General features: G+C 41.8%; 1 protein-coding gene across 4 annotated transcripts in view; it reads left to right on the top strand.

Moving 5' to 3' along the window:
• Positions 1 to 16,100, top strand: part of PIEZO2 (piezo type mechanosensitive ion channel component 2) — a 451,560-nt gene extending 435,460 nt beyond the window's left edge. For 3 of the 4 annotated variants that reach the window (XM_032309673.1, XM_032309672.1, XM_032309670.1), the window contains 8 exons: positions 1,538 to 1,685; positions 5,390 to 5,578; positions 5,923 to 6,015; positions 7,318 to 7,490; positions 9,296 to 9,424; positions 10,623 to 10,702; positions 13,508 to 13,691; positions 14,532 to 16,100. In XM_032309673.1, the coding sequence (XP_032165564.1) occupies positions 1,538 to 1,685; positions 5,390 to 5,578; positions 5,923 to 6,015; positions 7,318 to 7,490; positions 9,296 to 9,424; positions 10,623 to 10,702; positions 13,508 to 13,691; positions 14,532 to 14,784 (1,249 nt within the window). In that variant the 3' untranslated portion in view covers positions 14,785 to 16,100. Of the gene's footprint in view, positions 1 to 1,537; positions 1,686 to 5,389; positions 5,579 to 5,922; positions 6,016 to 7,317; positions 7,491 to 9,295; positions 9,425 to 10,622; positions 10,703 to 13,507; positions 13,692 to 14,531 lie in introns of those variants that run through there. The other variant, XM_032309674.1, reaches the window with a different exon arrangement.
• The last annotated feature ends 630 nt before the right edge of the window (positions 16,101 to 16,730 follow it).

Here is a 16,730-nt window from a genome sequence, read left to right as displayed (position 1 = left end):
TTGTGTTTACAATAAGTGCCTCCATTGACAAGGGCCATTTATTCCACCTAGCGTCAAACTAAATGCCACATGGCTTGCTTGTTCCTGATAGTAAGTTAGCTACTCAAATGAAGCATATTGTCTCTTTGTTGAGGATTTCTTTGGTAGTAGTTCCTCTCTGTTCCCTTGGAATTGTACCACAGCATAAAAGGCCAGGCTGTTCATGGCACTGCTGGCTTCTCGGTTGTACCAGACATAGGGATGATGACGTAGTCACAGAAGAGTTGTTGAGCATGCTCGCTGTTCTACCAAAGGGACTTTGAGGGTAACAATCATGTCTGTTTTGGTGTTGGTCTGAGGATGGCCTGGTATTTCTTCCAGGTGTTGGATTAGTGTTCACTTGGCAGAGCTGAGTGGTCTAGGGGAGAGGCCATGAGGTGCACCTGGGTTCTCCAGCTGGAGAGAAGCTCCGTGTTAGTCAAGAAACAAGGAACAGCCTCCAGACCCAAGAGGAGCCCAGGCCAACCCATTCCTAAATACAAGAAACAAAGCCAGAATCTTATTAAACTTGGGCACCGACTAAGTCCATGAGGTGTGGGCTCTACTGTGTGCCACCAAACACTTGTCCTGCTCCCTCTGACAGCAGTCATTTGTCCTCATCTTTCAGGCACCAGCTACCTAACTTTTCCTAGCTCATTCAGCAGCAAAACCCCAATGTTCAATAATCCTCTGACCAACAAATTCTCACAAGCAAATGTTTAAAAAAGTAAAATTATGGAGTTTTTTTGCAGAAGATATGTTCTTAAGTATAGAAAATCCTAAAGACTCAACCAGAGAACTGTTGAAAGTAATCAACGAATTCAGTGTAAATTTGCAGGCTGTAAAATCAACACCCAGAAATCAGTGGTGTTTCCATATGCTAAAAACAAAATATCATGGGGGAAAAAAACAACAACAACAACAAAGAAAACTATCTCGTTCACAACATCACCAAAAACAATGAAATATTCAGATCAAATTTAATCAAAAAGATTAAACCCCTACAAAGCTTTGGTGAGGGAGAGGACACCTTCAAATGTATTTAAAAAGGGAATCCTGGGGAGCCTGGGTGACTCAGTCAGTTAAGCAACTGCCTTCGGTTCAGGTCATGATGCCAGGGTCCTGGGATCGAGCCCTGGGATCGAGTCCCTGCTCAATGGGCAGTCTGCTTCTCCCTCTCCCTCTGCCCCTCCACCCACCACTTGTGCTCTCTCTCACCCTCTTTCTTGAATAAATAAAAAATTTTTAAAAAGAAAAAAAATAAATAAAAAGGGAATCCTAATTTGTTAAGACCATCAACAAAAAGAAAAAAAAAATGAATGGGCAATACTAATTTATACATTGACGCATGATGGAAAGAGGTTGTAATCCCAGTTGTATTTTACCATAAGAGTCACCCTGAGAATTGTTTCTGAGACATAGGGCTAAGACGACAGAGAACTACAAGAGCTCCTGGGGTTGAGAGGGTGATGGGGGCCACCCCATAACTATCTGTCTAACAAGATGTGGCTTCTGGCAGGTTCCGCCTCGTTCCGTTTCTGACGGAGCTGAGGGCTGTGATGGACTGGGTGTGGACAGACACGACCTTGAGCCTTTCCAGCTGGATCTGTGTGGAGGATATCTATGCTCACATATTCATCCTGAAATGTTGGCGGGAGTCTGAAAAAGTAAGCCAGAAAAATGCCTGATCCCTTTTTGTTTCCCTTCCATCCAGGCTGGTTATGAGATTAATGTGAACCTCTATAAGTTTTATAGCCAAATAAAGGGAGACAGGGGGGCAGAAACAGTGAGGATCTTTAAGTGTTCCATTGGTTTCCACCCCCTGGACTTGGGAATTTTGGACTCACTGTTGCCTTTAGTCAGCAATAGCGTCCAGATGTCTTCCCCTTTTGGCAAATGTATATTGTAGTTATTTTTAAAAGAAGAAATGATATATTGCTGTGTGACCCAATAATTCTTAAATGGCTCATTGGGGAGCAGAAGGGAATGTGGTACGGTAGAGAAAAGTGAGGTCAGGTGGCTTGGACTCAGGCTCACCCTCTGACTCATTCTTTGATGAGCGACAGGACAACATGACTTCTTTGTACAGAGGAAATTGAACTACAAATATTTGCTTATTCTGTTAGATTGAATATTAAGATTTAAATATGGATAGGATTACTGTTATTTATTGGATTTTTTCACAAGTTTAACATCTGAAACAGGAGTCTGTTGAATAATAGCAACAGGACCGCTCAATGATAATTAGCTGAGGTGGTATAAAATGTCTTTTTTTCCTCTTCTCCGTAATACTCTCTTTGGAAAAGTTTCCTCTAGTCTATATACTTTCTAATATGTTCTGTTGCTGCTTCTAGGAATTTCAGCTTCACAGGGCAGGGGCCCACTGACCTGTGGGCCCTGTGTTTATGGGGTTTGTGGGAGTGAAGGAGATACGACTGGCAGTAAACTTAAAATCATAGAGCTTGTACTGATTTTTAAGGAGCAGAAAAACTGTTAAAATGTCAGAATATGGTGGGGTGCCTGGGTGTCTTAGTCAATTAAGTGGCTGCCTTTGGCTCAGGTCATGATCCCATGGTCATGGGATTGAGCCCAGCATTGGCATCCTGCTTAGCAGAGAATCTGCTTCTCCCTCTCCCTCTGCCTGCCACTCTGCCTACTTGTGCTCTCTCTCTGTGTCAAATAAATAAATAAAATATTTTTTTAAAATGACAGAATATGAGATACATGAGAGCTGTTCTACCAAAGGGACTTTGAGGGTAACAATCATGTTGACAAAGGACCTGGAAATCATGACAAATGAAGAAGAGGAGAAAGAACCAAGAATTGTTCTGTCTAAAGTAGAAAAAAAAAATGGAAGGAGGCAAAAACAATACCCATTTGTAACTGTTTGAAATACTGGGAAATAGAGGAAATGTCTGAATTTATTTGTAAGGCTCAAGATAACAGAGTTTAAGACAAGTTAGGGAGGGCACATATTGCATGGAGCACTGGGTATGATGCATAAACAATGAATTTTGGAACATTGAAAATTTTTAAATTAAATTAAAAAAAAAAAAAGACAAGCTGGCAAAAGCTCTGGTAAGTTTCAGTGGGATATGAAGAACTTTCTAATAATTGAAGCTACCCCATCATAGCTTGGCTGCCTCAGGAGGTATCCATGTATACACGGTGACACTAGGAGAACTCATATCCTGGACCCTCCCCGCTGGGAGGTACAGGTTCATCTCTAGCTCCAGGAGCTATTTATTCATTCAGTAATTACCATATCAGTTGTCTATTGCTGCAATCAAACAGCCTCAAACATAATGGCCTAAAAATGTATATATATTTATTATTATATATTTAGTATATATAATATATAATAAATTAATACATATTAAATTAAATTAATTATATATTTTTAAAATAAATTAAATAAATATTATATATTATGTGTATATATATATAGAGAGAGAGAGATAGCATGCAGAACAGGTACGGGCAGAGAGTAAGAAAGAGAGAAACTCAAGCAGGGCCTACACCAAATGCAGAGCCCAACATGGGACTTGATCTCATGACCCTGAGATCATGACCTGAGCTAGTCCCTTGCTTAATTGTTTGAGCCACCCAGGCACCCCAAACTCAGTGGATGAAAAATAACAACCATTTCCTTTGCTCGCAATTCTGCAGGTGGGCAGTTTGGGCTGGACGCCACTGAACAGACTTGCCGATAGGTCATCCTGTGGCTCCCCTTTCAAAGGGGCTGAGCACAGGCAAGAGAAAGGCCAGAGAGAGAATCAGTTCAAGGGAGAGGCAAGTGGAGAGGATAATTTTAGAATGGAGAGGATCTGTACCTCTATAGGTGTCAAGGAAAAGAATAGTAGAAAAAAGAAAAGCAAAAGTTCTTAGTATTAAAGCCAAAGGAAGAAGGTCCGGGTGGGGATCAGGGCAGGGGGGTGAGGCTTGGGGGGGGTGGTCTGGGGCCTGGAAAGCGTGGAATCAGAGGCCTGGGTGAACAAGTTAGTAGGGAAGAGGACCAGCCATCCTACAGGAAGCTAGAGAAAGATGAGCAGTGAATAAACACACCACATAGCTCGTCTTCCCCACGAAATAGATGAGTTCATGTGTTGACAGCAAAGGGGAAGGACATCCCAGGACCCAGGGCCCGATCCCAGGACCCAGGGCCTGACCCCAGGAGCACCGAAAACAGTGAGATACTACTTCCGCTAGATGAATGGGTGGGGAGTTCTTATGAGGTAGTCTCTCCGTCAGAGCTCACAGGACTGTACCATGTTGATACGGGGTCTCTTTTCATGGAAGCAGCGTTTCTGCCCCATTTGTTGGCTCTTACAAGCCTTTCACTGTCTTTGAGTCAACAGGTGACAACCTTCTTAGTACCATAGTGAGAGGTGACACCATTGTCAGTCTGCCTTGAAGGCTGGTGTTGCTTTGCCCTGAAACACTAGGCATTCCTGCCCATGAAAAGTTTACAATCATTGCTGTTGTTTTATTTCAAGAAATAAAAAGCCTTGTTTAATGTATCACCCCTACTTAAATATATACTGCTATCTTATGCTAAGTCAAAGGGTATTTCATATTTTAAATCACACCTGGTAAAACTTTCTGAGAACTTACGTGTTGGGGAGGTCAACACCAAGGGAGTCTGAGCAAATCTGGGACTCATTTCCACTCTGTCCCATCAGAGACTGAAGCATTACCAGGGACAATCTCTTGTCTAGTGTGAAGCAGAAAAGTAAGCTTCTTTTAACAGTGACTTTTCTTGGGGATTACTCTGAGTTGAATATACTGTGCTCCAGGGGCTTTATGAATATGCTTATGAAGGCAGAACAATTTCCTGAAAGAGAGAGTGTTGACATATGAACACCCACAAATGCAGGACACTTGGTCCTAGTCATAGTTTACTTTTATTTATTTATTTATTTATTTGAGAGAGAGAGAGACAGAGAGCGTGAGTACAAGTGGGGGGAGGGGCAGAAGGAGAGGGAGAAGCAGGCTCCCACTGAGCAGGGAACCCAATGTGGGCTCAATCCCAGGACCCTGGGATCACGGCCTAATGACCTAAGCCGGTGGCAGACACTTAACTGACAGAGCCACCCAGGCACCCCCCCTCACACACACAACAATTTTAAGGAGAAAGTCTGTCAGGTCCCTTTGGTCCCTCATGGTAACACAGTGGAAATGTGTTGGGAGCTCATTACAGCTTCACATCACCACCTAACTTCATAGACTGAGGACAAGTTTGCTCTCCCCACTTCAGGGTGAGTGATGCAGAATCAGGTCCCAGTCAGGTCCTGTGGGAAGAGCAAGGCATCCTTCCCCCACCTGCTTCCAGCACTGGAAGCCTGAGGCCTGTGTGACTTCTCTGTTGCAGAGATACCCGCAGCCCCGGGGGCAGAAGAAGAAGAAAGTGGTGAAGTATGGCATGGGAGGCATGATCATCGTTCTGCTCATCTGCATCGTCTGGTTTCCCCTTCTCTTCATGTCCTTGATCAAATCTGTGGCAGGGGTCATCAACCAGCCCCTGGACGTCTCGGTCACGATTACCCTGGGAGGGTACCAGGTAACTGCTGTGTCCCTTCCCCCAGGTCTGGCTCCCCTGCCCGTGTCTTTCCTGACCACCAGCCACAGGATGTTCAGTTAGCTTTTGCGGCCAGATTCTCTTCCCCTGCATTTTAACTGGTCAGTATATGCATGGCATATGAGATAAGGTGCAGAAGACATTGAAAGGGTAGTTCTGTTCTGGTGTGAGGCACTGGAATAATCACTTCCAAAAAGAGATCCCTGAGGCCAGTTGCCATTGGGTACACAGTGGGTGATGATATACTGTATAAATATTTCTCTTTTAACCCAGGATGCAGAGACAAGCCTCAGGAGTGTTGACAGCACTGTTTCTTTGTTTTCCAGCCCATTTTCACAATGAGTGCCCAGCAAAGCCAGTTGAAAGTTATGGATCAGCTAAAGTTTAATAAGTTTATGAAAGCTTTCTCTAGGGACACTGTAAGTAAATGCATGTTGTAGATGTCTGTGAAGACCTTTCATCTAGGTGAGCTTATGGCTTGTCACTTTATTCACTGTTCTGCTGTGGCCTGTGGTTGTGGGAAGGACTCTTCAAGGATTACCAGTGGTCACTGGCCACTTGGATAATCTGAGACAGTATGTCTGTATTATTGGATAGAAGTGTCAATAAACATAATTTTAATTCAGGACATTTTAATTTAAGCTCAACAGATGTAGGTCCTCTTTTATATTTTTAGATGTTTTTAATTGCAGTAGATACTGATCCCTTTGACGGCTAGGTCTAGTCTGAGAATCTTATCTTCAGGGAGTAATTCAAAATATTGGAAAAGCTCTATGCAGGCACCTGCTTGTGATGGCATTCTTACTATTGACAAAAGTGGGAAGCAGCTGAGGGCTCAGTAAGTAAAGGCTGTTGAATAAATTATAGCAAATGTGTCCAGTGAATCTGTTGGGCACTGGCTTCCCTAGGGTGGTTGACATGGGAGAGGGGGGCTACCACTTTTCATTTTAGTTACACGTTGTGTTGTCTGAATATTTTCCAGGCAACTTCTTTTGTAATACAAAATAATCATTGCAAAGACCACACATGGCATGAACATGTCTCAAGATAAGACATAAATGAAAAAGAATATACGCTATTATTTTTCAAGTGCTGTTTAAAAATCTGCATTTCCTACTGCATATAATAGTGATAATGTCCTGTTGGCAAAGTTGTGGTTGATGTATTCTTTTCTCTCCATTGTAAACTCAGAATAATATGAGAAATTGATTTTTCATAATTAAAATTTGCTTTACAAATAATACTTCCCTATTTAAAGAAAATGATTAGGCAGATGGAGGCTTAGCTCCTTTATAAAATTATCAGCCTCTAATGCACACTGCCCAGACTCATCTGAAGGGATGTGCAGCTGTGAAGGTAGGACCAAGATGTTGTGGGTGGATTAAATTTGACTGTCTCATGAGAGGGAACACCCCAAGTGTTGATAAGTTTCCTGCTTAGTGGGGAGGAAAAACAACATCAAACACTTTGATTTGCCTTTATTGATTAATTGAAACAATTCTGTACCTGTACTATACTGAGATTGCTCTGTGTCACTGGGGCTGCCTATTCCGCATGTGGAGGGAAAGTACCACGGAGCACCAAGCTCATCCACTGTAGAAACTGTCCTTCCATAGGAAGAAATCCTCATTCAGCAGTCAGTTAAAAGGAAGAGCAATTGCTTTATTTATACATCACCATGTCTATGATATATTTATGCATGTGTATTTGTGTGCATACAGGGTGCTATGCAATTTCTGGAAAATTATGAAAAAGAAGACATAACAGTGGCAGAACTGGAAGGAAACTCAAATTCTTTGTGGACCATCAGCCCTCCCAGTAAGCAGAAAATGATAGAGGAACTCATGGACCCCAATAGTAGCTTCTCTGTTGTTTTTTCATGGAGTATTCAGAGGTAGTTACTGTCTTTCCATGTATGATTTCCCTCTTTCCCCCCAATCTAAACTCGGGGCGGGGGTGGGAGGATAGAAGGACAGAAAAATTCAATTGATGTGCGTTTTAGTTGATATCATGCTTTGGGAACATTCATTGGATGCTACAGCTAAACTTTTGTGTTTATTAAATAATGATCTGCCTGAGAATCTTTGGCAAAAAATAAGAACCTTGTAGTTTTCCTTTTTCCTGCTAACCTCAGTCTTTAAAGAGAGGCTGGCAATGAGTTCTGTGAGCAAGAGAGAGAGGCAAAGTGAAAGGAAAACGGGTAAGGACTCATAGAAATGAAATAGTCTGGATGGTGGTAAGATTTCCCTGAAAGGGTGAAGTTTGTTCTTTGGAATGAAGAACTAGCAGCCTCAGGAACCCCAGTTCTCACTTACATCCATCCCCCCAACATGGGGAAACCCTAACAGATTTTTTTTCTCCACACGTAGTGTGTGCGAGCAGCCTGGCAGTCCCAGGAGGTGAGAGCTGAGACTCCTTCCCACCTAACCTGAGCCAATGGCCAGCATGGGGCCACTATTTCACTCATTTTTTTTTTAAAGTTTTTATTTAAATTCCAGTGAACATACTAATATCCAGTGTGATATTAGTTTCAGGTGTACAGTATAGTGATTCAGCACTTCCATACAATACCCAGTGCTCATCACAAGGGCCCTCCTTAGCTCGCATCACCTACTTCCCTCTGATAACCAACAGTTTGCTCTCTACAGTTAACAGTCTGTTTCTTGCTTTGCCTCCTTCTCCCTCTCTTTTTTTCCCCCTTTGCTCATTTGTTTTGTTTCCTAAATTCCACACATGAGTGAGATCACATGATGTTTGTCTTTCTCTGACTTGTTTTGCTCAACATAATACTCTCTAGCTTTATTCACAGCTTTGCAAATGACAACATTTCATTCTTTTTGGTGGCTGAGTAATATCCATATATATATATATCACATCTTCTTTATCCATTCCTAAGAGCATGTCTTGGGAAAAGTTCTCGCATTCAAAAACCCAGTGTGTTAGTGGAGTACTTGGGACACCTTGACAAGATAAGCTAGCTGGAAAGGCTTAGTGTTTGTTTGTTTGTTCGTTTGTTATCATGGTCTTGTGATTTCAGGATTCTCTGGCGGCTTATTTGGGAAGTCAGGTGGTAGGTGCATTTGGGTCCATGATTCCTGGTTTCTAGGATGAAATTAAGAAAAAATCATGATAGGTACCTAGAAAGCCTTCTCCAATCTAAGATAATTTCAAAGGGGGCTGTTCAGAATTAAAAGAACTCCTTCCTGAATCTTATTTTCTCCTTTAGAATTCACATCCCAAGTTCCTCAGACGAAATTCTGGACTGCCAAAAATTTATTTTCTAGCCTTTTCTTTGAAGAGCTACCAAAAAATTAATGACATTAAAGATCAGATTTTGATTGAACGTTCTTTTAAAAATGTGGATTCTATTAGTCAGCATGAGACTAACCTCATTAGATTAATATAGGAATGTTGCAGAAATTCATATCAGAGCATCAAGACAGTTTCTCTTTTAGTCAGCAGACTGCCTCCTCACGTGCCGTCTGTTTTAAAGGTGTTTGTGGCCTCCGTGGGGTTTACTAACTTGGTTGTCTACGAAGCTGGACATAAAGGTGAGGTGGACAGAAAAGGTTGGGGTTGACAGTTGTGGATCCAATGAAGACTTGGTGAGATTAATAAAATAGTCAAGTGAATTTTTGAATCTCTCTTCCAGACTTCTGACTAATCACTGACATTGGGCCCTTTTATCTTTCTTCACAGAAACATGAGTCTGGGTGCAAAAGCAGAAATAGCAACCGATAAGCTATCTTTTCCTCTTAAAAATAATACACGAAAGAATATAGCTAAAATGATCGCTGGCAACAACACAGAAAGTTCAAGAACGCCCGTGTAAGTGATTGCTCCTGTTCATTAGCTTTAATAGATGGCTATATTTGGTACAAAATCTCCATTTGCAAATTCATATACGCAAGAAATGCAACATTCTCCATTCTCCAGTAACCCAAGTGAATCTCTACTTGGAGATCTCATTATGTTACATTAAGACAACTCTGTTTTCTCCCCTCTCCCTCTCTGTCCACTTAGCCCTGGGAGCCCTGATCTTGTCTCTGGGTAGCAGACCTTGCTCTTACCTGACCATAATCACCAAAAGCCAAGAAGAGCCCCTGGGAAACCTTTCTTTTACTCTTACTCGACCTGGGCTCATTGAATGGCTGGCTACTGGATGGGGGTACAGGGAAGACAAGGAATAAAGGGAAGTTTGGCAGGAGTTTGGGGGGGACCTCTATATTAATATATTATCTTGCATATATGCATATGCATATAAATACTCCCCTTCAAAGAAATCCAAGCTGGGATGTTTAGATTCTAGTATGAGAACTAGGAGGAAGGGGTGAAATGCTATGGGTGCATAACCGCTAAATCACATTCATTGGCCAATGTCTAGTTCTGACCTCCAGTCTGCCCTGGCCCCACTGTGCTGCACTGAGCATCAGAGCTGCCATGATGCAGTCGTCACACTGTTTTCCCTAAGACAGCATTTTTTAATCACTACAGTTAAAGGAACCTCAAAGATTGTCAAGTCTTCCCTCATTGTTTCCCCATGAAAGAGCAGGCCTAGAAGGACAGAGTGACCTGCTCACATTAACCAGTTCATCCTCTGCAGAGGGAGGGTGAGGTCCAGGCCACCAGCTGTCTCCTCGAGCCTCAATCTTGTCACTAGATAGATTCATGCAGTCCACTTGATTATGGATATAATTATATACCTACATAGACTGCAGACATAGATCCTAGCAAGAAAGATAGCCCCTTGCTTCAGAAACAGTCACAGGTAGTTTTTAAGGCATTAATAAGCTCATGTACAGAGTTTACCTAAGTTTTTGAATAGAACTACTAAATTTGTTTGGCTTCAGAAATTTCTGATTATAATGGGGCCCATAAATTTTGATGACACCACATTGCGTAGAAGTACCGACTCACTGTTATTTGTTTGAGATGAGGTAAAAGATGGCAACAAAAAGTCAGTTTTATGTGGATAAAATAACTAAAATGTCAATACCCTCCTTCTCTTTTTTTTCTGAACGCACAGGACTATAGAAAGGATCTACCCATATTACGTGAAAGCACCTAGTGACTCGAACTCTAAACCTATAAAGCAACTTTTGTCTGGTAAGGATGAGAAGGAATTGTTTCAAAACTCTTTTTAATTCTTTTATCAGTGTCTACAGTTTGCATTTTCAGCCTTTCTACAGCTGCTTTCCAGTTTTCTTTCCCTGTGAGACGCAGCTTACAGAAGCCAGAGATTCCCAGCTACAGTCACCGGCCAGAAGGAGCCAGTCAGGCACCAGGAGCCCTATTCCTCATGGTTTTCATTGATATAGAACATGATTGGCTTAAATCTGTGTTCTAGCAGCTTCTGTTACTGATTCATCAGTCTGTCCATTTGTTTCTATTAACGTCCATCTCTTAGGCAGAAAATGGCCTAACGTAATAATAAATATGAAAGCCCTATGGTAAGAACAATAAAAACGGAGCAGGAAATGTACTTGATTCAGCCCAAGGGTGGTTAAGTATCAAGGTCAGCCTCTAGGGACTGTATGTACCCCAAAAAACAGTGATGGTAGCATGTTGATGTTTGGGGATTCTTAAGCATTAATTACTAAGCATTGTTTGCCTTCATCAGTTGTCTGGGTCAGAGCAGATGGGTACATGTGATAAAAGTAAAAGGACAAAGCTGTTATCCAAGTCATGTTCATTCCTTTGCCAACATGGGTTGCTCATGGTCATCAGACAGTGTGTCAGGCACTGGACACCAGGCTCCTTGAGGCTCATGTTTACCTGGAAAGATGGACATGTAAACGAACAGCTGGAAGGTCCCATGGAGACCAGCAGAAGTAGAGGCAGGATACAGGTTCAGAAGACAAGCATGGGTGGGTCCCCACATCTCTATGCTTTTCTTCCCCAACAGTCATTAATAATACATATGTTTTACACGGTAATTGTGAGATGCACTGAGTACTTTGGTATTTCCGTTTCAGTCCAGATAGTTCTAGAAATGCTTAGTCCAAGAGCATAGATTGCTCAATGATCAGTCATTCCCTCTGAAATGCTACTGTCCCTCAGTGGGTCCTTCACAGCTGCTGCCCCCCTCATAAAATGATCCTGCAAGCCTGCCAGGGCCCTCCTTCAGCTGCCTCCCTCTCCCTGGCAATGGGGCTCAAATGTTCACCAATCCCCCCACTTCCTTTCTGCTTCAGAAAGATGGGAGTCCTCCCTCCAGGGTCAGCCTCACCTTGTGCCCAGATTCCCAGCCCTTCTCCACCCTTATTTTCCCCTTTATCAGCCACATGTTCTGTGCTCCCCAAACATAGGCTTGTTGGCTGTGGGTCATCTGAGGTCCAGCCAACAAAGTCCTTCCCCAGACCACACGGTCTTGTGCTCTCGGGTCTTGCCAACACAATAGCTTCTCTGATGAGCTGCTTTCTTAGTAATGTCTAATCTTTAGCATGAGTTGGTGGTTATCACCAATTTATGAAGGAAGAAACTGAGGCTCAGGGTGTGAATTACTCAGCAGAGTTTATACAACTGATATGTGAACAAACTAGATTCAAACCTAGGCCAGATGTCCCTTCTTAGAACTCTCTAGACTTCAGAACCAAGGTTCTTTCTGTTCCTGAGCATTCTGAATGGTTCACATTCAGGCTGGGTAAGGGTTTCTTTATCTTTAAGAGCTTCCTACCTTACTCTCCATCATTCCATCCATCTGTCCGTCCATCCATTCATCCATCCATCCAATCCATCCATCAAATAGACATTCATTACTAGGCACTGTCCCAGATTCCTCTGATCCAGGAATTTAGCAGGAAATAATGAAGACAAGGTCCCTACCCTCACAGTCCACCACCAGAATTCTCAGCTGAGGCCCTATTATTATTGACGGGGATGGTATTTTCTTAGAAAGACCTACTCAAAGAACTCCAAGTTTTCTTCCACCCTTTCACAATTCTTTATTTTTTTAAGATTTTTTTTTAATTTATTTATTTGACAGAGAGAGATCACAGTAGACAGAGAGGCAGGCAGAGAGAGAGAGAGGGAAGCAGGCTCCCTGCCGAGCAGAGAGTCCGATGCGGGACTTGATCCCAGGACTCTGAGATCATGACCCGAGCCGAAGGCAGCGGCTTAACCCACTGAGCCACCCAGGTGCCCCCACAATTCTTTTATATTTACTCTGTGCTCCAACAAAAGCAATCATTAACCACGCATCATGGATTTTCAGAACTTTACTGAGCTTCACGCCATCAAGCCCTCCCGAAATAGCCTCCTCTCCCCGACCATCCCCACTTACTGAAGTTCTCACCCTGCAAAACTCAGCTCAGAAGCCGTCTTCTCTGGGAAGCCCTCCTGGATCCTACCAAGGAGAAGTAGTCTCCCCATGCTTACAGAACTTGTGGGTGCAGGTCCTGTAGTGGTTGCCTCATGCCCATAAGTCACACTTGTATACATGGCCTGTTCCTGTTGAGATATGGAATCATGCTGTATGCAATTTTGTAACCCCTCATCACCTGACAGAGGGCCTTCTTCTCGAAGACACTTAATAAATGCTGGTAATAATTTAGTGAATTACTCAATTCACTAAAAAGTTGGTGATTTTGGATTTTTAAATGTCTAACAAGTTGCCTGGAATTCTCAGCAAGGACACTCAGGTGATGGGTCATCTTTCTTTCCTGTGACGTGTCTGCCATGCTCACTCAGCAGTAGGGAGCTACCTGTTTAGTGACAAGGAGAAAACATGCACACCTAAGGGCCCACTTTTCTTTCCCCATTCACATTGTTACCGTGTCCCTGTGTCCTACTCATCCGGGCACTATACACCATGCTATGGATAGTAGTAACCGGGGTTTGCCATCTGAGGACTGCTGGGCCTAAATCCTAATAGTCTCATGCTAACATAATTTCATTTTACTCCTCTTCCAGAAAATAATTTCATGAATATCACCATCATTTTGTCCAGAGACAATACAACTAAATCTAACAGTGAGTGGTGGGTTCTCAATCTGACTGGAAATAGAATATATAATCAGCACGCCCAGGCCTTGGAACTGGTGGTCTTCAATGACAAAGTCAGCCCCCCAAGTCTAGGGTTCCTGGCTGGCTACGGGTAAGAAGTTATTTCATAGTTAACATTTGTAAGAGTCTACTTCTGTATCATATAAAGTTGAGGATGGGAAGCCTTGTATCTTCCCAGAATTCTTGAACTTAATAGATGAACATTAAAATTCATAGGTTATTGGCTCTTCATTTAAAAAAATGGAGAACCAGAGTCCCAAAGAAGTCAAAATGCCTGATGTGAGTAACACCCTTAAGGACAGGACTAGAAGTCATATGTCCAATTTCTTTGCTCTACACCTTCCTGTTATGTTTGAGGCCATTCAGTGTTTAAACATAGAAATTGATGTTGGGTTACCTCTTTTCTGTTTAGACTGCCTTCTGACCCTAGCAGACATGGTCTCAGTCAGATCTCACAGTCTGGGATATGGTCCGATGTCCAGATGGTCTGAAGCTACCATTTCACAGTGTTCTGATCCTTAAATGCTAGGACACATACATCCCCAATAGGACATGAACATCTGTTCATTGTCTATGCAGAATTGTATTTATAAAAATAAAGTGCTGGGTGCAGAAAAGTGTATATAGTACAGTGACATTTCTACCAAATCTATTGTGTGATTTCTTTATTTAATATATGCAGTAAAACCACCTGAAGTTCATCTATGAAACTCTTAACATCGGTTATTTCCAAAATTTGGATTTTTTTTTCATTTTCATTTTTCAAGTATTATAGTTCTGTCAGGGAAAAACTTTGAACTTTGATCAGTTTATCATATCTTCTGTGGAGTTGGAGGGAAATACTGTTTTTTCTTTTCTTTTAGATGCGTTCTATTAACTGTATTTAACTGGTAAATACAATGTCTACTCGATTTTTTTTTTTTTTTTTCAGTATCATGGGGTTATATGCTTCGGTTGTCCTTGTGATTGGGAAGTTTGTCCGTGAGTTCTTCAGTGGCATTTCTCACTCGATCATGTTTGAAGAGCTTCCAAATGTGGATCGAATCCTGAAGTTGTGCACAGATATTTTTTTAGTTCGAGAGACAGGGGAACTGGAACTAGAGGAAGATCTCTATGCCAAATTAATATTCCTGTACCGCTCACCAGAAACCATGATCAAATGGACTAGAGAAAAAACAAATTGATCATTTAAGACACAGACTGCAAGTCAAGTTAACATTTGAATTTTTTTAAAAAAGCACAATATTCTCATAAGAGCTAAGCATTTCTAGTTGGATGGAAATGGCTTCTCTTCTGACAGGTGGTCAGAAGGAGCTGACTTCTTTTTGCAGTCTAAGCTACCTTGCAAATGAAGGCGCTGTTGAAAAAGTTATTTGTAATTCCATTTCTCCAAAATCAGGGCTACTTGTTTTATGTTTTAGTCAACAGTGTCTTGTGTTCTGATTGACTATGCAAAGGAGTCATTTGTGGATCTCCTCTCTCAGAGAAACAGGAGAGAAGATGAAGGGAGAAGGAAAGACACCTGTGTTTTTCGGCACAGGGACTGCACCCTTCCAGCAGAGATGCTATCATGGCGGACACTGCGCTCTGTCACCAGTGGGGAAGCTGTGGTGAGGAGAACAGATGGGACTCAGCACACCCCAAAAATATGCAACAGCAATAGGAGGCTGAAACTCCCGAACGGATTTCTAGGGGGAAAAGAGAAAGGGAGCTAAAGACCCATGAAGATACCAGAGGAAGGATAAGCCTCATTCTAAGCAAAAAGTTAACATTAGTGACACTCTTACTGCCTTATCTTAACTGAAGACTAATAAAAAAAAAAATCTTTCCATTAAACACCAGTGACTTCTCAGGAAAAAAAAAAAAAAAAAAAAAGCAGCAAAACAAATATGTGGACCGGCTTTGTTGAGGCCCAGCTCATGACCCGCTTCCGTGAGGGTGGCTGTTCTGCTTCAGAGTTTCCGCTCCTCGTCAGACACAGGCTCCAGGTAGAAAGATAAAAATGGCGCCCAGCTGGGTGTGGAAGGAATACTCTGACTTTGTAACTTTTACTAACCGAGGTCATGAATGCTCTTCTACCTTTCCCCTCTCCCCCTCAACACGCTTTTTCCCATTTCGATGATTTAAGGCAATGGTGTTTTCCAGTATGTGACATTTTCCTCCCTGTTTTTCAGGTATATCAAAGAGTTTACATATTCCAATTCACATTTTTACATCTGAGACGGGTTTTTTAAGTTCATAATTATGGAAGAAATATGTATATTGAGCTTGGGGAAATAAAAAAAAATGGCCTTTTCTTAAATTATTATTATTGGTAATACAACCTCTTCATTAAATAACAATGTAGCATGAAAAATTATGATTGAAATGTAGTTTTCATTCCGTATTAAAATACAGTTTGTGAGGAATCATCGAATGGAATAGAATACGTCAAAAAAAAATGATCCTATGTAGTTTGGGTTCAGGACTGATTTAAAATAAAGCACATCTTGCAAAGTCAGTTCAAGAATATTCTTCATTCTGCCTCTTTTGCATGAAGTAGAAAAAACGACTATTCTCAACCCTATGTAAACAAGGTGTTAAAAAAATCAACTGAGGGAAGAATTCACTTCTTGTTGGTTTTATTTGTCTTTCTCATGTGAATAATGAGATTATATTATTCTATGTGAATAATATAAGCAGGATGCAACTGGTAACAAATTAATTTCCAAAGAGTTACAGTGAATCCGGAGCTGTTGAGTGTCTTCTAGAAAATTAGTGCATATTTGTTCTTCAAACGTGAAAGCCAACATACTTCTGCCCTGAGGAAATCAAGTCCTCCAGTCATCGTAATAATAAGCTCTGACTACTTAGGGGAACTCTTTGGACCACATTCTGATTCTCCAACAGCAGCAAGAATCATTGTGCATATTTCTGGTTGTGAATTCTTTCTTTTAAAAACGTCAACTCAAGGGAATTTCCAGAGAGCTCGTTATGACACATTTAGGAAAGAGGAGAAGGAGGCAATGTTCCTGAGAAGAAAGTGTAAAGTCAAAGTACACCAGAATGTCCATGTTCCTCAAGAGAACAGTTTCCAGGGTTCAAGAAAAACCTTCCCCATGCATCAGAGGGGAAATGTCAAAGGAAATTT

Source organism: Mustela erminea, chromosome 13, assembly GCF_009829155.1.
Source record: "Mustela erminea isolate mMusErm1 chromosome 13, mMusErm1.Pri, whole genome shotgun sequence".
Lineage (NCBI taxonomy): Eukaryota > Metazoa > Chordata > Mammalia > Carnivora > Mustelidae > Mustela > Mustela erminea.
The sequence above is the reverse complement of the archived record's forward strand: the minus strand, read 5'-3'. Positions and strand labels throughout refer to the sequence as shown.